At 41.1% G+C, this 21,649-nt stretch overlaps 1 protein-coding gene across 1 annotated transcript; it reads right to left on the reverse strand.

Annotated features, from left to right (window-relative positions):
* Positions 1-1,979: 1,979 nt before the first annotated feature.
* Positions 1,980-19,642, reverse strand: LOC140230029 (ATP-dependent RNA helicase cgh-1-like). Its single transcript, XM_072310233.1, has 10 exons — positions 19,621-19,642; positions 12,494-13,448; positions 11,666-11,726; positions 10,336-10,570; positions 8,801-8,944; positions 7,673-7,767; positions 6,910-7,032; positions 5,691-5,819; positions 5,085-5,265; positions 1,980-4,386 (listed from the first exon to the last, which is right to left on the reverse strand). The coding sequence occupies exons 2-10, from the start codon at positions 12,796-12,798 to the stop codon at positions 4,100-4,102; spliced, it is 1,560 nt and encodes a 519-aa protein (XP_072166334.1). The 5' UTR covers positions 12,799-13,448; positions 19,621-19,642; the 3' UTR covers positions 1,980-4,099.
* Positions 19,643-21,649: the final 2,007 nt, after the last annotated feature.

Raw genomic sequence — 21,649 nt, forward strand, 5'->3', positions numbered from 1 at the left:
GTGGCAGCAACACAACATGCATTGTTACAGTATCAGGACTGAACAAGGAATACTATTTTGCCTTAATTTTGTTTCTGCATCACAAAATACAGAATGCCTGGATGAATGCCCTTTATTGTACATATGTGTAAAAAGAAAAAAAAAGAGAGAGAAATTGATGCATTGGAGTAACTCACAAGCTGGTGGTACCATTAACCCCACAAAACTCTAATCGCTATGTTTGGGGGAATTTTCAAAACTTCCTTGAAACAGGCGGGGAAAAAAACCCACAGGTTTGCTTTACAGGTCTGCGTACTAACCAAAAGCTTGTGAGCTAGTCATTACAAAAATAGTAGCAAATATATTGAGAGTACTTTGCCTTATTGTGACACTTAACAATGAACATGTAACAAAACCAATGAGCCAAAGGACGCAGAATGGAGGGGGTCTATCGACGCTAACCGAAACGCTCTCTGGTGGGCTGCTCTTTTATCTTTGCTGCATTCAGAACACTTTGGAAGTTCAAATTAATCTAGACTATGTACATGTAGGCACCCCACCCAGAGACGCGCGTACAGTTTCGCCACGAGGTCTAGTTTGGTATGCACGTTCTCATCTCTCCACCCTGGGCTATACCTCCAATCATGGTCACAGTCAGCTGGGCGTAAGGTCTCCAATGCTGTACATCTCTTTTATGATGCATTCAACACCGGACTTCACGGAGGAGGGGGTTCAGCCAATTTCTCCGACCACACATTTTGATTGCGCGTGTGTTCCACAAGTCTTCCTACTGTGATTGTCCTTATTTCCACTCCGATGTGCTTTTTCCGACTCCTCAAAACTTTTTTAGTAATCCCCTCCTCCGCTATCTTTCACCAGCTGATCATTCCTGCTACTCTGGACTGCTTTATCCCGCCAAGTCTTGCTGAAATTGCGTGCTCGCTCACTCTTTAAAAAAACATGTATTGTCCACTGTTCCTTTATGAAATTCCCCAGCATTACAAAGCATCAAACATCTTAGACCTTTCCTGCATCATTGCCTTGTGTCTAGTGTCACTATCACTCTATGCACAGGTCCAATTCCAATCAATTTTCCCGTCTCCAGGGTGCTGGCATTGTGGTATCTCTTTCCCCTCGTTCCGTGGCTCAAATTATCGTATTTCCCAGACGTGCTGTCGTCGTTTCAAACTCGCACCATCACACTGGCAGAGACACGCTACTTTGGCTGCAACATGCAGCAAATCATTTTTTCTCTGCTTCCATGGGTTTTTCGGCGATTTTTTTCTTGTTGCAGCATGATAGTACATCAAGCAGTGATCATTTCTCCTCCTCTCTTAGGGTCAGCCTCAGCTCACAAAGTCTTGTCCCATTCCTTATATTATTGTCTATGCTCCTTTTTTTTTGTGGTCTTTTTCTCTATTCATGCATTTGAAGATCATGGTTGAAAACTGATCGTTATTGCACAAGCCGTTTTGCTGAATGGACGTAATGAACTGCTTTCTATTTCTTCTTCTTTTTTTTTTTGTCTTTTTGTTTTTTCCGGCAAGGGCTTTCTGCAGACGACTGGAATGTTCTTGGCACGCTGAACAATACCATCTCTTTGCACCGACCTTCTGAAGATCTTCCTGTCACATTTCTGCCATCAACTGGGCATGATACTTGTGCATACCAAACTTTCCCCCAGGGTCAATATTCCCCAAACAGATGACATCATACAAACAAACAAACAAACAAACAAACAAACAAATGACACAGCATGACACAGCAGGGGATGTACAGAAAGGGGTAAAACGAAGGGGGAAAAAACCATTGAATATATTAGTGTCCACAACAAAAATTCGGAACACTTTCAAAAACGTTCAGGTGCGGTGTGCGCTTCTCACAGATTTCTGGGCTGAATAAACAGAAAGGAATGGCCGAACATAGCTCACACTTACACTCTCACACTATCAACAACCCCCCCCCCCCCCCAACACACATATACACACACACACACACAGAGACACATACACACAATCACTCACACTTACATACTCTCTCTCACACATACACACACACACGCCCCACACAACCATGCCCGCACGTCTATAATGCACACTAAATGCCAGCATGTGCACCAATGTGTGTTCCAGAACACCAACGTGCTACGTACAATGAAGACTTAGACCCTTTTCTCTCTCTTTGCGTCATACAGAGTAAGGGCCCCTGCAAACTGGATGGCAATGCAAAGTCCCATTAATGAGCTCTACTCTGCAGTCCTATAACCTCAGCATCTTCGGTTGCCCATCAATACAAGTATGCACTACAGCGCCCCTGTACGCCCTCTTTGATCAAAATCAGCGTGATCTCCATCATGCTGGTCTCCCTCAATTAGTTGTCTATGCCCGCCACTTCTTTGGGCAGCATCATACCATGTTTCAACTGGAGAGGAGAGAATCGCACGATCTCGCGACCGATGCTTCCATTTGTCCTAGCACACACACGAATAAAGACGACCCTAGACAAACGGATTCACACACTTACCAGCCCCCGGTATCTATGGGTACACTTACTGATCGTAGTTACGCTGTTTTCCTATCGCGTAAAAATTTGGATTGATGCCCATGTTCAAAGGAAAAAATGAATGACAACTAAGCAAAAATCAAAAAGAACTATACAGAAATTACTGGTGCTGTGAACGCAGAAGGAATGTTATGAGGAAAGTGTGATTTGCGCCTTTAGAAGTCATGCATCCCCCCCCCCCAAAAAAAAAAAAAACAACCACAGATGAAATTAGGTAGGCAACATGTGGCATCCACTCATTTGAACTTTTCATTTTCATGGCCTCGAGAGCCAATATCACTGCCGTTAATATGGTTTGCGGATGGCATAGAAAGAAAACAGATCTTCTGCCCTTTACTTGCTGTACCAGTGAGGATCTTCTCTTTTTTTTTTCACTCAACAAATACTTTGTGCGACGTGTTATCTCCTCTACTGAATCTCATTTTCTTCTCTCGTTTTTTTTTCCTGACAATGGACAGTGTGATCTTTCTAGATGCCACATGACATGGAAGAACAAGCAAAACTTGCGAACGCTACAAAGAGGACTTTTTCCTGTAAAAGCATCTTTTTTTTAAGCAAGACACAAAACAAAAGCAAAACTAAGTCAGTGGCAAATCTGCGTCGAAGCTTCTCAACGTAACACTAGAAATCAAAACTAACATCCATAAACTCTGGCTATGGACAGAGAAGTCATGTCTAAATTCTTAGTCCTTCACACTTTCCTCTAGCTCCCCCGCTACAATTCACAGACCAAAACATTCTGACAAAAAACTAGCCATCCATTTGTGTCTTCATGACTTTCTTTCTGGCATTCAATATATTGTACAATTGTCATATTTTGTGTCACTGATTGGTAGAAAGGCACACTTTTTGTTGTTGTTTTTTTTTTCCTCTCTTCGCAAAGGACATCACAGTAACTTTTTTTGTTTGTTTGTCATTGTCTTTTTTAGAAAAGATATCTTGTGGTAAAATAACACTTCTTGCGAGGTTACACTGAAATATCATATACTTGTATCTCAGTGTACAGCACTAGGACAGCCAAGACGTCAGAAGTTCTTTACAGTTTCCCTTTGAATCATACACATTTTTTAAAGCAAATTTAAAAAGAAATCTGTAGAAATTGCACAAGGTTCGCTCAAATCAATCTCCTATTTTCACTTCCATCCTGGCTTACGATCTGAACAAAAAAAAAAAAGAAGAGTTCCCTCTCAACGGAGTGGTATACAAAACAGGAGAAGCGGAAAGTATGTGCTCGTGATTCATCGCCGCTGATCAACTTCTTGAACCTTCCAAAATGCCAGGAAAAATGTGGCACATGTAACGCATCTCTGGTTTTTATCATCTGACATCACTGTCACGGCATTCCACAGAAAACTTGTGCGCCATGCTGTACTCTCAAACCTCAGAAGGAAACACGGCAGCTTTCCAATCCCCTGTCACTGCAGATGCTACTCGCGCTTTTGTCTCCATTATCAAATTTGCGGTTCATCATATAAAACCCCCAACCCCCCTTGTTTAGTTTTGCTTTGTTTCTTTCAAGTGAAGTTTCGGGGAGGACCTTTGCATTTCACAACGCACTTTAGATACCCCCGTCCGCTAGCTCCTCCTCTGTCTGGTACTCAGCCACGTACAGCCTCTTATCCACTGGCTCCTTGCAGGGGAAGGGCTGGATCTTGGTGCTCAGCTCCTTCTCAATCACGTACATGGAGATGCGGTCGTCGCGGGTGATCATGTTGATGGCCAGACCCATGTGGCCGTAGCGGCCCGAGCGACCGATGCGATGGAGGTAGGTCTCCGCAACGCGCGGGAAGTCGAAGTTGATGACGACGTTGACCGACTGGATGTCAATACCACGCGTAAACAGATCTGCAAGTGGAAATGGGAGAGACAATGACACAAATATCACACAGACATGAATAATACTCATAACATCTTAGCTGCAACATCACCTAGTGTGTAGTACAGTGGACTCCTGCCATAACAAAATCCTCGGGACCGGCAGTTTTCTTTCGTTATATCCAAATTTTGTTGAAACCGAACAAATAAACAACAAAAATACATAGAGCAGATAATGCTATGGCCTGAATTTTTACTTTGTTGTAACAGGAATTTTGTTTTAACTGTGTTCCTTATAAGGGGAATGCACTGTACCACATGTAAATACATCTGCAGCAGAGATGGACTAAACAATTTACACAGTATGAAACATGAAAACTACTCCTTATCTGTCAGCGGAAAGTGCCAAATGTGTAGTCCTATTGGAGTACTATTACATCTCACTCACAACCCCTTTAATAACTTTAAGTACAATGTGGACAATGTAGTTCATCCAGAGCATTGTTATATACTCATCAATACAAATACATATATGAGCATCACAATGTGTAACACCAAGATGTTAGCTGATAGGTCTGTGCTACATCAATGGTATCTTATACCTACAGCATGTGTCATCCCATCAAAATGTCGTACATGTACACAAGCAAACATAGCACCAGGGGGATTAGCCTCAACTCCCACAGAACTATCGCCACATGGCGGTAGGTTGAAGAATCCCGGCTCACCTGTGCACACCAGGTTCCTGCAGGCCCCGTTGCGGAAGTCGTGGAACACCCTGTTACGATGCTCCTGCTGCATGCGGGAGTGGATGTAGTAGCAAGAGTAGCCCAGCTCGGTGATCTTCTTGGCAAGCAGCTCCACACGCTGGGTGGTATTGCAGAAGATTATCGCTTGGTTGATTTGCAACTGGAGATTTTGAGCAACAAAATGAGCAAAAGAAACATTACAGCCTTTATAATAGGTCAGCATTGGAAACATACTTGCAAACTTTACAGAATGATAATACTCATCGCTTTCTCATGAAAAGGATATTACACAGTGTAAAAGTAGATAAAGTGAACACACAGAAATCATTTTCCTTTAATAAAGCATTTGTCGTGTTTACACCTCACAATTGAATATTCTTCCAGTGGACTAAACATGGAAAAGGTAATATAAGCTATTAGCATGGTTGGCTTAGGGGCAAAAGGATGAAGCTTTAACACGAAGCAACTTCACAGCTACATGGAGTTAACCCTTTCTGTTCCAGGGACATTTGGACAGCATGTACAATGCTATGGGGTTTTCTGTGCCAATCAAGACTCAAAGCACACAAAGGGTTTTTAACTTACCTTTGAGAAGAGCGTGTTAAGGCAGTGAACTTTTTGTCTCTCCTCAACAAATGCATAATACTGAGTGATACCCTTGAGGGTTAGCTCCTGCATCAGGTTGATTTCATAGGCCTTGGTCAGGTAGCGGTCCTGTCAAGAAAGAGAGTTAATTCACAGGAGTCAATGTTTCGCTCTGTTCTAGGGCAATCACCTCCTGGACAAATACCCCAGACCCTTACCTTGACACTATCGAGGACAGTGAATTCACAGAGGTCAATGTTTTGCTCTGCTCCCACAGGAGAAAAGCTCTCATCCAACACAGACGGTCACAACTTGAGAAAGTTACTGTATACGCCATGCGTGCATTCAAGTTCTGCTCCGTAAGGGCCAGTACTGATGTGTGCATGTTTTAGCTAAATGCATACGTTTTTACGAATAATATCGGGATTCCATGTCGATCGGTTAGCAAGCTAAACACATGTGCGCGTGCATATTACCATCATTCAAGACAAATTTGAAAGAAAATATCGATAGCGCAATCATTCGATTGAAAGAATCGGGTGATCGAGTAGTCTATTTCAAGTCATTTTTGCCTTTGTATACTCTTTGAAATTTACGATTTAAACTGCAATAAATAAAAAAATCAAAGTGATAAAAAAATGTTTATATTTTGCAGAGGGCATGTCTCAAGTATATTCTACAAATATAGCAAACACACTACTCAAGGTATCAGTACACTTTAAACAGACAGCAGCCCTGTCCTGCAAGGCAAAAACCAGCTTTCTGCGTTAAATACATTTCTACGTCTTATGTAACTCTTGTTACAGGTCAACTACATTAAATGCTCATGTAAGTGCAAGATATTATCATACATTTGTCCCATTATCATTCCCATGACAATGTGCTTGAGGATACCTGACCTGCAACTACAGACTGCCAAACAGAATACAACACATTTCACAACTGTTTTATGTTCCTTTGGCATGAACTATTCCAATGTGCATGCTTCCTCATGCTCTAACATTTTGACTGCTGGAGATCATTTCTCCACCATTCATGAATGGACGGTCAAACAGATCCCAAGGCACACCTACAGCAAACATTGAGGTTGTCGACAATAAAACTTTGCTGCACGGAGTATGCTTTGATTTTAAATACATGTCAACACTGGAAAGTTGGGATCAAAATCCAGAAAGGTGACTAGATTCATGCAAGAGAGAGAGAAAGAAAGTTGGCTTACCATGAAGTTCTTGACAGTGATTGGGAAGGTGGCTGAGTAGAGCATGATCTGCCTATCTTGCGGAAGGTAACTGATAATGTCATCTAGCATATTCTTGAAGTCCTTGGACAGCAGCTTATCAGCCTGTGGAACACAAACATGTGCGGAAGACATCTTAGTGGCTGGTGGGGCCACCTACTGATCAGTCTTAAACAAGAGCCTGGGGTATCAAAGGGTCTCTCAACCAGCTTGCACATAGCATGTTATGGATAAATCCATGAGGTTTGTTCAGAGCACGTTTAATTTGTATAAATCATTTTGGAACACAGAAACACAGAATTTCCCAAACTCAACCCACACATTATTTTAACAACTTTTAGGTTGTGTCAGCTGTGGTCCAAACTGGATGTGAGAAAGAGGCTTTCTGTGTCTTTGCAAACCTATGATGAAGTACAGCGTCAAGGTTACAACTTGGGACTCACATAGTGAACGTGCTTGATGAAAGGAGTGAAAACTTGACAGAAGATCTGTAGAGCTTTTTGACAATGAATGAGATATATTTAGATGAAATTGAATACTTGAAGTACGTTGATTTATCATTCATGTATAAAACTATGTAATTTGATAGCATGGACTTGAGTTTGGGTCGAATAACCCTCAGCACATGTGTTCCGCATATGAAACATCTTGCTGCTGTCAAGTGGCTAAGCTCTTTATATCTGATGTCAACTGAAGAAAGAAAGGAAGGGTCATACTGCCCTCAATGAAGGGACGAGAATCTCACCTCATCTAGCACCAGTGCGCTGCATTTGTCCATCTTTGCAATGCTCTGCTTCATGAGATCGAGAATACGACCGGGTGTAGCAATGACCAAATGAACTGTTGGGAGCAGACAGTGACAGCAGTGTTTAAGAGATTGGTGCATCACATGAGACAGGCTGTACTCTTACATTGTACTATCCAGCACATACTAAAAATGTTTGTCGGTAAAATGTTTGTTCTGTAAAGAAATTTAACGGAACATGTATTGAGGAAGCAAGAGGGTATTCAAACCTTGAATTTGCTTTTACAGATTTTCAAAACACTGCACAAGATTTTGATGCTGACATGAAAACTATCACACACTGCCTCAAGTAATCCCTGTAAGAGATATCTGGTCAATTAAACATACCACTGTATAGCAAGACATGCCTGCAAAGTTCAAATCTGCGTGAATGTACTATGTATTAGAAATATTTTCATTCAAATCACAACATGCCAGAATTGCAGTACAAGTATGCCTTGTGTGAATTCCTGAGGTGATAATGCTGATCACAGAATATCAGTGCACACACAATCACTTTCAGCTGTACAGAGCTCACCCAGGAACAGCAGACTGGACTCCGAGGTAAGGGGGGGGGGGGGGGGGGACAGAAAAGGGTGCCATGTGACCACCACAGACACAGCATCCTGCCAGCCTTACTTTACGTTGCCAGAGTTGGCATAACTACACGTATGCTTTCTGGAATAGTTTCTTATGCTTCACCACCTAGCATTATGCTAGGCATAATTTGTCTGTTTGTAGCATAATTCTAGCATGATTGTTCACAGGAAGGAAATCACCATGCATTTTGTGTACTGTGTACTTTTGGGGGGTTTGTTTATGAGTTTGTCAGCAGATTTGTCGATAAAATCAACAGTAAAATGCTGTAAAGACTTTTTTTGTGTGTTGTTTGCAAGCTGATTAAGCACAACAATTGAGAGCATAGAATTTGAGCACCCTTTTTTTTTTCGCTTGTCAGGCTACAAGTGAAGACCTTTTTATTCTTGTTCATCTGCTGATTGGAAAGCACAATTGGTTGATATGATGTGACATAATTTCAGGCTGCCTCAAACACAATCCCATTTTTCACACTGGTCATACTGGCCTTACCTGGCTCTTCGAGCCTCAAGATGTCGTCTCGGAGACTGGTCCCGCCCGTCGTGACCATGACCCTGTGGCCGGTGTGCTTGGACAGCTGCTTGCAGATTTGGCTGGTCTGCAGGGCCAGTTCTCTCGTGGGGACTAAGATCAGAGCTGGTAGATAAACAAGAAGCAGCAAACTCATTTTGAAGCAATCCTTGTTGACTGGACTCATTTTCCTGTCCTACCATATTCTTTCTTCAGAGCTTTCCTTTTCTACTATATTCATTCCGTCACTTCTTTTTTGACCACATCTATTCGTCAGAGCTTCCCTTTTTTACCATACTCGGTTATCAGAGCTCACCTTTTCCACAATATTCATTGTCAGTTTTCCTTTCCTCCATATACATTTCCATCACAAATATCTGTGACTATCACAGGGTCATTTCTCTTTTTTGATCTTCTTCCATTATCTATCATGCTTTTTGAGTTCTGTTTTCCATTTTGTAAATATAGGTATTTAGACAGCATGAAAACTGCAGGAGTTATTGCAAACATCCTCAAGACACTACAATTTCTTGGATAGACATGGCCTTTGGGTAATTCAATAGCATTTTTGTTCTTCCAGTTAAGGTGGCTAAATTATCAAAATAAGCCCACATTTTTCATTCCAACATTACAGCTACAGTCTGTTCTAGACATGTAGTGTAAAAAGCACAAGAAAAAACATCACAAAATGTTGATGTTTTCATACTCGCCTCACAGAAGATATCATTGATACGGCTATATACATGTATTTGGAAAAAAAAAAAAAAAAACTTTCAGGCCAGAAGTTCGGTTATCAAACTGCTGCCATTCTAATGGCACATGTTTGCAAACAATCAAAATTCTTGTAGAAATCTAGCAGAAAATGTTGTGGTACCCACAACTCTTTAAGCACACTGCCATTGATCTCTAAGATGTGCTCTGCACAAAGTGAAATTTCTGTGACTTACAGAAACTATCTAACAAGTGTTAAAAAATGTGTCTCCTCCTGTCCATGACCGAACATACCATAGTAATGTCCAGTCAAGCTAGTCAGGTTTGGAGACTTTTCTGTATGCCCACTTTGACACTGATTTCATTGATGGATCAACAATGGCCAGCAACACTGGGGCAAGAAAGTACTTGTTTTGCTGTTATTATTGCTTTTAAGATGTTGTAACTTCAATTTCAAATTTATCAGGTCTGCTGATGCATTGTAAAAACTGCAAAATTTGCGAAACAAGAGATTGTTTTTAAGAGGCCATTCTTCAAACAAAAAGGTGTCGTATAATCCCTCTGCACAACCAAGCGCAATACATATCAAGACTACAAAACAATGTGTTCATCATTAACCCATTGAGGACGAGTCCCGAGTATACTCGGGCAATTGTCTATGGGAAATGCCTGTCGTAGTAAAATCAGCCTGTCCTCAACAGGTTAACATTCAAGATGAAAGATCTTCTGCTGTTTCATTTTAAAGTTACACATCTTTGTGTCTCATTCTCTAATGCACAAAAGAGGTTCTGTGCTGTTACACTGACCTTGTATAACGTCGTTTTCTGGGTTGATCTTCTCGAGGAGGGGTATGGTGTAGGCGCCCGTTTTCCCGGTGCCGTTCTTGGCCCTGGCCATGATGTCGCGCCCAGTCAGGGCGATGGGGATGCTCTCCTCCTGGATCGGGGAGGGTTTCTCCCAGCCCTTCTCAAAGATGCCCATGAGCAGCGCACGGCTCAGACAATAGTCTTCAAATTCGTTGCCTTTTGTGTTTGTGACATCCTGGAGGTTGGCGAATGCAATTCAGATGGCTTGGGTTACATCCATTTCGCACTGGTTTCAAATTTTTTTGTTTTTTTTTTTTTTTCTACGAGACAGTATGCATGCATCAACTCAGCAGAATAAATTTCTGATTCATATTACATTATTACGGTCTTTTTTATACAGGGCCGCCTCTTCATAACTATTACTGCTCTACCAGACAGCTCTGACATTTTCATTACCTTACACTAGTATGGCAGGTACCCTGCTTCGAAAGGGACATTAAGTCTGTAGTGGGTAAAAAATCTTGTCCAAGGACCGGAGGCACTTTGACAGGATTCGGCCTCTAATTGAAAGTCAGAGTTTTATACACGATGCCTTGATTACCACAGACACTCTCATATCTAAGACTAATACAGCTCTATTATTTTGTGGAGAGGAGTAAAATCTTTATCAATTGCCGTCTTGAGGTCAATGGGCTCACAAGCGTCCCTTCCATGAGCGACGATTTTGTAGCATTATTTTTCGTGAAAGCTGCAGTACATTGGCGATAACCCCCACCCCCCCCCCAAAAAAAAGTAACATTTAGCATCTCTGCTTACCGTACTGTAAAAACAGAAAGTTTTGTGTGCATGAAATCTTTGCAAATTTCGCGAGGAGCCAAGATTCGTGAAATTATAATGCATGTGAATATTCTTGTCTATGCCAGAAGCATGCATTGAATACCAGTGGCACTTTGCGAAAAGTTAATGTCTAAAAAAAGGCTGTCAGCTCCAATTCACAAAAAATTTTTGCAGCAAATTGGCGGGTGAGAATAAGAAAACAGGGTTCGAAATTGGCGATGGTCCGCTGGCCATTGGCCACCCAAAATCATGTCGGACTAGCTAAAAATCATAAGATTCTGAAGTTACTAGTCCGTCTGGCTAGCCAAAATATTGCTTCAGTGTTAAAATTGATTCTAAGTAGTCCGCCTGGCTAGTTAATAAAAAAGTTCAGTGCGACCCCTGGAAAGGCATTAAGGTGCCTTGAACACTGTGGCTTTAGTGGCAACATAACGCCCGTACCATTCTCACCTGACGGTTAATATTTCTGATTTTACAGTATACTTTTGCTTACTGTTGTTTTTATTCTCCTGTCTTTCTCTGGGACCTGAAGCTTTGTCTTCCAGTCGGGGTCACTGAAAAGAAACACAGCCAGCGTGAACACATGAGATATAAACATTGATGGGATGGTTACAGTTTTGGATGGGATGGGACTTTGTAATAGTTTTTTTTTTTTTAAATAATCAATATTTTGTTTTTTAGATAATGAGAAACAGCTGATGAAATTCATATGAAAGAGCATATAATTCTAAGAAGAATTCAAAGTTTATTTGATGAAAATTGGTCTTGAAATGGCCTAGATATCCAAAATGAAGTGATCCTAACAAAACGTAGGTCTTACAGGTCTTTAATTTTTAATAGGATTGCTTTTGTTTTACTTTGTTTTTGGAAAGCTCAGTCATTTCAAAACCAATTTTCCTATGTCCATGTGACCTAAAAGGAAGAGCATGATATACACTGTACATGCACCTACCTGATCCCATGGAGCTGGGTAATTACATGACTTGATCACAAGGCTATCCATCCCTGCTTAGCCACGTCATTACACTGTTAGATTTTAACAGTCAGGCACAATGAGGCTATGTGAAAACACAGTCTTTGACTACATTACCTTTTGCTCATGATCAGGACCTCATTTTCCAACACTCTTCAACAACCACAACTTCTTATGATGATTCTTTGGAACAAATATGGATTCCATGGCAGTGGTTACTGGTAAAAATTGAATTAAATAAAATTTCAATTCTTTTGGCAAAAGAAAGCCGCAAGATTGACATACCAATATAGTGGATTCTTTTCGCACCACACAGCAATTCTATTTTAGTCTGTGCAGGATACTTACTCCATGTCAATAGGTGCAGGCTTAGGCTGTGGAGTTTGTTTTGCCGTCGTCTTTTCAACGTCCTTCTGCCTTGAATACTGTCTGCCTTGGTAGCCCCCTCCTCTGTGGCCGCCATCCCGCTGGTGGCCCGACCCCTCCCTGTGGTAGCCCCCGGGTCCGTCTCTGTGGGGACCTTGTCTGTCCCTCTGCTGGCCGTGCCCGTCGCTCCTTCGAGAGTCATTGTTCTGGCCGGGGCCTCTGTTTGGGCTCCTTGCCCCATGATTGTTATTCATCATTCTGTTGAGTTGTGGTGCAGCGGTTGCCATGGCAATATTAAGTGTCTTTTTCCACTGTTTTTGTTAGAAGAGCGTCTCTCTCTGTTGCATCGAGTTTCACAGATTCAAAGTGATTCGCTGCATCAGCTAATTTTTTTTTTTTTTTACTTTTTGATAATTTTTCTATGAAAATTGCATCAAAATGTTTGAAACTAAATTTCAGTTCAACATGAGATACACACAATACCTGAGATGGGTTGTCAGAAATGTTTAGTACAGTTTCACAAAAAAGGCAAGTTAGTGCCGTTCAAGTTTGTCCATACAAAACGGGAGAAAAAAAAATGGTCTCTTTGGCAAATATACAAATATACATTAATATATAAAACAATCTTTACAAATAATATATTCTGCTATGAACAGAGACCTCTTAAAGAGGCCAAGTAAGGAATTAAAGAATAGTCAATTGTCCGCCAGGTGGGAAGATAACCAGCAGCAATTCATCGGCTAAGAATTCACGGGAAGTTTTCAACTTCCAGTGTATAAAAGCTCGGGGAAGGTGATATATCACAGTTCGGTGTCCTATTCCAACAATGGCAATGTGAAACGTCGCTACGGAGAACGTTGCATCAGGTAGATAAAGTCAACTCAGTAGAAAGCATCCAAGACATCAAGCTATTGCAGGTTGCCATCAAACCAGCTTTCTGAAAAAAAAAAAAGAAGAAGACAAAAACACATGAAATAGCTTGTTTTTATGTCATTATACAAAGTGCAATGCTATGGTACATGTGTATGCTGCCTTCTACATGTACATTCACTCTGGTAAATTAGTTTTCACACTGAACCCCACAAATAGTATTAAAAAAATAAAAAATAAAATAAAAAAATAAAACAGCACATGTACAATTGTGGTGCTGCTTCTGTGCAGAAAACAGAGAGTGTAGCTACATGTACATGTACTTAACAAAGCACTGGAGATAAACACTACCGAAAGTATGACCTTGTATCAAGATCGTAATCATGACAGAATGCAAAAATGTTGATATCTGCCCAAGTATGTAAGGCATGTCCTGTTACCATGTACAGATGTATTTGTGTGCACAGACTCATTCATGATCTTATAAACATAAATCGAGTAATTTTTCAACGGTAGCATTGACCTGCTATGCAATGTAATTTGTTTCTCTTTTCTATGACTTGATTTGCCCATAAGTAACATTTTACTATGAAAACCAAAAAAAAAAAAGAACCCAAACAACTGTTTACGCTACAAAAGGGTTGAAACCACAACTGATGTATGCAACCAACTGCACCATATAAAAATAAAACTGCAATTGTGAAAGTTGAAAATAACGTGATGTGAAAGTTTAAAATACATGTAATACTGTCAGTGTTAAAACTCAAGGATGGAAGCCCCCCCCCCCCCCTCCCCCCCTTCCCACCATACACGCAATTGCCAAATGACGATTGCAGAAGCAACCATAGCGGTGCCTGTGGTGAACAGTAGCTGCCGCACCAGGGTTCAACCTCCTGAGCCAAAATTTGACCGCACACAAGTCAGAAGCATACATCTGTATGTTTTACACATAGGAGCTGTACATAGTAAAACAACCCTGTTTGCGGCAGGCCTTCTACAGGGTGCCTACATTTGTATTTAAGGCAGGGGCTGTTTCATTCATTGATGAAAAGGCCCAATCAGGTGTCACTTCCCATAACACTTGCGAGTAACTCCTGCTTGTGTTGAGAGGGACTATTAAGCACACATGATGTTCATTAGCTGTTTTATTGATGAATGAAACCGTCCCTGCCACAAACACTAAAATAGGCACCCTGCAGCAATTAAAAGTACTCTAGCCAGTGGTCAAACTTTGGATGCCGTTATGATCAAATTTAATATGGGCATCTTTCTTTTGCCTGTATCTTGGGTATTGGCACCCGCACCAGGGTGGACCTCCCATGCAAAGGTTTGACCGTACACAAAAGCGTACGGTAAGCCTACTAATATTCAGTCACCTACCGGAATTCGGTTACTTATTACTACAGTATTCATCGCATAATCGGGACAGGTTGGGAGTAGCAAACACGGCCCCTTTAAGCGAGGTGCCCGATTTCGCGATGAGCACTCACCATACACTAATGGCATACGACATGTACATGTAGTGCACACACACACACACACATACGCATGCATACTGACGTACTGTACATGTACATGAATACACAACCCCGCTACCCCTCGCGGCGCGACCCCTAGCTCTCCCTGCATTCTCGCAGTGTTGTAGAGTAATCGCAACTGGTTCTTCTTCTGTCACCTCTCTTCGAACACAAAATATGTGGATGAAAAGCTAGCACTTTCTTAAACATTCGTAAAATTCTTGGACACGTAGGGCGTTCTGTATAAATACATATCCACGACCATGGGAAATGATTACCCAGAACTGATGTGGGAACGTCAATGAAAAGTCCTATCATTCAATCATCACGGCTTGATTGTTTACTTGCCGCGATCACTGCACTGTACATTGTACATGTGTTGTCAATATGTAGCGATCTAGCTCGCCATACATGTACAGAAAAGCGAAGGCGGGCAGCGAGCTGAAATGTGCGTGTACTGGATGGACGGAAGTCAAAACACACCAGTCCGAAGCTTGCTTTGTAAGTTCGATGTAAACAACAGCTGATAGGGAATCTTTGAAATATTGTTGTGGTATTTTGGTAGATTTTTTGTGTAAAATATCAACAAAATCAAAGATCGCTTGAAGAAAAATTGTCCCGTTTATCAGAGGTCCCCGCCCGATTATCCAGTGAAAATAACGTGCATTGGAAATGTTTCTGGGAAGCGTATGTCGTTTAAGCGAGGTTCCCGATTATCAGATGCCCGATTATGCGATGAATACTGTATTCACAAGCCAGCAAGTTCTACTGTCACAACACACGCAAATCACATCATTTCACTAACTGGCACTGTTGTTCACAACAGGAAAGTGAAGTCCCTTAGTCCCTTCTAAAAATCACTCCAAAATCCCAAATTTTGTCAAAAATGCAGAATCTGCGCAACTTTTCTAAAGGGCAGGAGAATTAAGCCCAGTTTTAAGAGTCAGGGTCGCCAATTGAGAAATACGCCATTCTGTTGCAAGAAATTTTGCTTATCGCAAGCTCAGAGTGTGATGGTATCCGCAGAAACGCAAAAGAAAACAAAATCTCTGTACATGTCGATGCAGTGACTAAATTGTATGTCAACAAGGGTCGAATGCAAATGCCAACTTGCCAGAATTCGGTCACCAATGGGCGCCACAACATCTGATGCAATTTTGCACCAATAAGGTATGGCCCTGCATAAATTTCAGTGGCCTTGAACGCACATATGATCGCATGACTGAATTCTGATCGCGTTGACCATATTCTGGGGGATTATCAAAGTGATAAATTTGGGATTTTGTAAAATTCTATGATGTATTAAAGAAAATAAAAATTGAGATTTAACCAAGAAATTTGATACAACATACATTGCTCGTAGATATGATTTTGTACAGTAGGTGTTATTTTAGTTCAAATATTGCAGAAAAGTTTAAATGACAGAATACTCCTACTGATCTATGGGTTTTACCCTACATTCTAGGTTTGTAACGTTCACATGTTAATGTTACATGTATCACGCAGTTGAATGTTGGACGGCGTTGTGGTTGAATCATGGGCAGCTTGCATTACTTTGAAGTTGGAATTCGCTCAGTAAACAAATAAGTGTCAACAAAAGTACAAATGACAAAGAACACTGATGCTGTGTCATGGTCACCAATAATATTGGCGCTAGTGTACTTTCGCACATGTTCTTCAAATGACCTCCAAACATGCACAAACTCACCCTTGTTATTCAGTAACCTAAAATACTTGCATCTGAGTCTCCAAAGTCAAATTGACATCAAGCTTTAACACTTTTTAGTATTTACAAGTGTCGGAAAATTATTGGAAAATCTTGATCGCTTGAAATGCTGCTCTGTACATAAACATAGTACAATGTGCGTTCAGTGCATGCGAAGGGTCAATCATTTGGTCTGAATATAGCGACACAGCGGCTTTTTCTATGGTGTCACTGAAAAGCTAGAATTTGTTTTTCTCTTTTCCTCGGCCACGTCTTGCGTTAACAGTTGTCACACAGCCACAAAGCGGTTGTGCGCGTGCGCAAGTGTGTGCTGCCACTTATATCTTTCTCATTCTTTTCTATCTTTTCTTCTTTCATTTTCAGGTAGAATCTATACCTAAATTTCCCTTTGCTTCTTACCAATCATTTCTTTGTGGTTTTCCTCTCGTCTAACTTTCTCAATTTCCTTTTTAACAATACTTTCTGTCCAAATGTTCTTTGTTTCCTTCATGCGTTGTTTTTCCCTCAAACTACTACAAGGGTCTTTCCCTTCTATCCTCTCCAGTATTTTTTTTCTTATGTGTCATTCTTATCAATCCCTATCTTCATTTCCTTTTCAACCTGTATAATTCTCTTTCCTTCCTAATCATCTTTGCTTTCATCCAGTTTTGATTCATCTCTCATTCTATTATTCTACCTCGTGCTTTTCTGATTTCAACCTAGTCTAATTTTTCTCTTTGCTTTCCTCTTTTCTTTTCAAACATATCCATTTCCCCCTTGTTTTCCTTTATAATGCAAGTTTTTCTTCTTTCTTTCCTTCCATTATCTTTCAGTGAACTATTTTTATCAACCTTTTGTTTCATTTTTCCAGGCTTTTTTATTAATGTCATTTCTTTCATTTTCTTTTCCGCTCTTTCCTAGCTTTTTTTAAAGGCTTTAGACACACCCTTGTCTTTTAACCACATTTTTCCACTATCTTCTTTCATGCACACACACACACACACACACACATACACGCACACACACACACACATACACGCACACACACACACACATACATACATGCACACACACACACACATACACGCACACACACACACACACACATAAAACATGAACAACGTCAATCCTCAGTCGCTACCGCCACTCAGTACAATGCTGAAAGGCGAAACAAGTACAATTTTTATGTATTCTTTTTGGATACCATAGTCTAGAACTAGAAGAACTTGCTCTGATCGCTGTGAGTGTGAGATAGCCACATTCAGTTTTATAAGATGGCTAAGTAATTTCCAGCTTGCTGATTGGTCAAAGCGTACCACGTGATCATTCGCGAAAAGTGTCTATCCCTTCACGCCCGTGGGATTTTCGCGCACCCAAATTGTCTAATCCACGGTTGAAATTTTCGCGGTGTTCAAATTTTCGCGCATTTCGCGCAACCAGAAACTAGCGCGAAAATAAAAGCAAACTCTTCCGACCCGGCCAAGCGCGAAAAATTAGTCACGCGAAAATATCCACTTTTACGGTATTCAACACAAGCTGGGATAATCTCGGACAAAGCCTACTCTGGGCCATTTTCCAACGGTGAGTACAATTTCAAAATCTTTGATATTGGATTTATTTCATTATTTCTTTCTCATACAAGGTATATTCACCTCGCGTTTGAAATTACTTAGCCACCTTATAAAAGGAATAACGCATTTTCCCGTCGTTGTTCAGCGATATGCAGTGCACTCGAGGTTTCTTCTTCGCATGCACACTCCACACTCGCCTCCAGCTCGTGTGGAGTGCACATGCTCAGAAGAAACCTCTCGTGCACTGCATACTGTACGAGCTGAAATTTTCGCGTAGAGATATTTTCGCGAATTGCTACTCGGAGGAAATTTTCGCGTGTTGTTAATTTCGCGGTTGCGAGGGTCTAACTGAACTTACTTATTTGCGCGTTGTTATTTTCGCGGTTCAAAGGCGATTCGCGAAATTCGCGAAAATAAAACCACCGCGAAAATTTCAGCTCGTACAGTACTTGCTAAACAACTTCGCGGCATGCGTTATTCCTATAACATCTCGCTGCCGTGAACGTGTTTTGTACACCGTGCTGCATTGCATTGTCTGCTCGTGAGTCCTGTGCAACGCAGTTCTCGCAGAGAGCGAACTAGCTGCGACCGATAATTCTATCCTGACAAGCATTGAAGTGTGAAAACAGTGAAAATTTTCTAGAGAGGGGTCCAAACGGTTAACGTTAGAGAGTGAGTTTGTGCATGTTTGGAGGTCTTTGACAAACAGGTGCGAGCGCCATAATGATAATAATAAGTAATATTAATACTTGGCGATGATAATGATGAACACCCGACGATGTATGATGATGTATTGATGGCCACTGGTATGGCACTGGCTGGCACTTAGTGGCCAGTGGCAGTGCAGCTGCAGAGCAGCATTGCAGTGCAATGCGGCGGTGTACTGTACTCGTCGTTACACAGCGGGCACAGCTGCACAGGCATGCCATAGGTGCAGTGACCGACTAGTGTACAAGACGAGTGTTTCTATGTGGTTGTGGGGCGAGGAAACATGACTGAACTGTAGTGTACCATCAACATGCAACACTAGAACGATTCACTCAAGTATGATACGGTTAGCTCTTTCAAGTCCAGAGTAATGCTACTTTTAGACATGACTGTAAAGCCCTATTTTCTAATGTATTTACGTTTCGGCCTCGACCTATTTGTGTCTGGACCACGTCCTAAAAAACATAGATCTTCTGCCGTACTGGTAGTGGTACAGTAGTGGTACACGGAACGTTCAAAGCTCAACCCGAGTAAACAATGGTAGATTCGATCCAGAGGCTTTCGGACAAGACATTTTTACATTCGTTTCTTTACGTTTCAAGCGAATATATTGACACAAAACAACATACAACCTATACATAAGTGTTTAAGTAATTACGGGGCAATCGCATACTACGGGGCCCCTTAATGATTAGTACGATTGCATCGGATTTTCAGGATGAATTTTACAATACTCACGTCGAGAAGGTTCAAAATGGCCGTCTGTACAAACACTTTTTGCTGCAGATCGACCATAGAGGGCTGCTGGCGTACGCTATGTGCAGTCTGAATACAGCAGTACGCAGTGTGAGTATGTGCGAGTGCCGTTTGCAGTGTGAGGGCGATTGGATGGGGGTATTAGTAGTCTAGTCCACCAGCGTCCACTTATCCCGTTTTTCGATATTGCGCAAATGATTACTGGTACCGATACAGTACTTCGCAATAGTGTAGTCTAATATCCTAGCATTTCAATTTTTATTCATTCAGCTTTGGATACTAGTTACTAGTTGGTAGTACATGAATTCATTTTGTTGTTACGTATCGTGATAAAAAAAAAAGAATTTCCACCACTGACCAGTTACCATTAGAAAGAGAAAAATCATGGTGATGATGGTAGGTGCCAAAGTCTTAGGAAAAATTTAGATACTGTCCAGGGCTGTGTTTCCGCATTTCATATTTTACTGTCACTACACTGTGTATTGAGTAGGTCTGGAACCTAGACCGGCAGGGTTTTGTACTGTTGAATAGCCATAAGTCAAGATCATGTTTGTACCAAAAAAAAAAAAAAAAAAAAAAAAACAATTATTATTACATGACAGAATATAATTTTACACTAAAATGATGTTTATTTTGGAGAAAAATATTGTAATGAAATGAATAGTTCATAGGGTGAGAGAGAGAGAGAGAGAGGGAGAGGGAGCCAAGGGTATTTATATACATGATATTAATTGTTAGTTGTTCTTTTTTAATGTAAATACATTGGCCTATAAGTCCCTTGTGGATAGTTTTCTTACTATAGCTTGAGACCTCCCTCCCATAAGAGTAGCATATTTTACTTTGTTTCATCATGTATATGTAATTTGTCACAATTAATTCAGCTTTTGGCTGAGATAATATTTTTGTTATCAAACTATTTCAATCAGCCAATTATCATACATATCCTTTCCATTAACTTCACTGCAATTACAATGCACTGTAATACATGATGTATAGTGTAATACTTATCATGTGAAACATATAATATATAACAACATTAAATTTTGTACTTGGTATAAGTACTACATATTATTATATATAGTCTGCGTGTGTGTGTTTGCGTGTTGTTCATGTGTGTGTATTGACCGATTCGGGTTCGTTGAGGGCAGCAGACATTTTATGGCACTGGGCGCAGCCATGAGCTCAAATTGCGGTGTCTCAGCCGACCCCCCCCCCCCCCCCCCGCTCCCCCACCCCCAGGGCAACATGTTTATCGCGCACTTGTAACAAAGGTTCGCGCACTCAGTACGAGACGTCCATTGGCTAAAGCAACCATGCATCAGTTTTTCATTCTGCGCGCGTGCTAATGTAGGGAGAGGGGTGGGGAGTGGGAAGGGGGGGGGGTCGGCTGAGACACCGCGTAATGGCGCTGCCCATGCCAAAAATACACATAGTGCGTCACAGAATCGGTCAATAGTGTGCGTAAAACACAGTAAGCACAAGTGTGCATAATATATATTGATAGATAAATAGATATATAGTATTACAGATAAATAGAAAGATAGTATATCTTATAGATAGATAAAATAGATAGTCAGATAGATAGTATAGATAGATAGTGCACTCCCGTTATAACGAACATACAGTTATAATGAAATTCCGGTTAATGTTGCAGCGAAGTAAAAGTTCATGAGGCCGCAACATTATCTGCCCCATGTCTTTCATTGTTTATTTGTTCAGTTATAACGAAAGAAAGCTGCCAGTCCCAAGGACTTGGTTGTAACAGGAGTCCACTGTATAGACATCTGAAGATCTGTAAAAATGATCATCTGACTGGTGGTTCTTTTTGATGATCCTCCTTCCCCCTGCCCCCCCCCCCCCTCCTCCTCCTCACCCATATTCTCTCCCCTCCTAGCCATCTAATCTACCCTTTGATCCTCACCAAAAAACAAAAATCAAGAACAAAACAAAAAAGAAAAAATTAGTGTAAAGATACATATTTGTGCCATGGAGGAACCACTACTTGTACGTT

This window comes from Diadema setosum, chromosome 6 (assembly GCF_964275005.1).
Source record: "Diadema setosum chromosome 6, eeDiaSeto1, whole genome shotgun sequence".
NCBI lineage: Eukaryota > Metazoa > Echinodermata > Echinoidea > Diadematoida > Diadematidae > Diadema > Diadema setosum.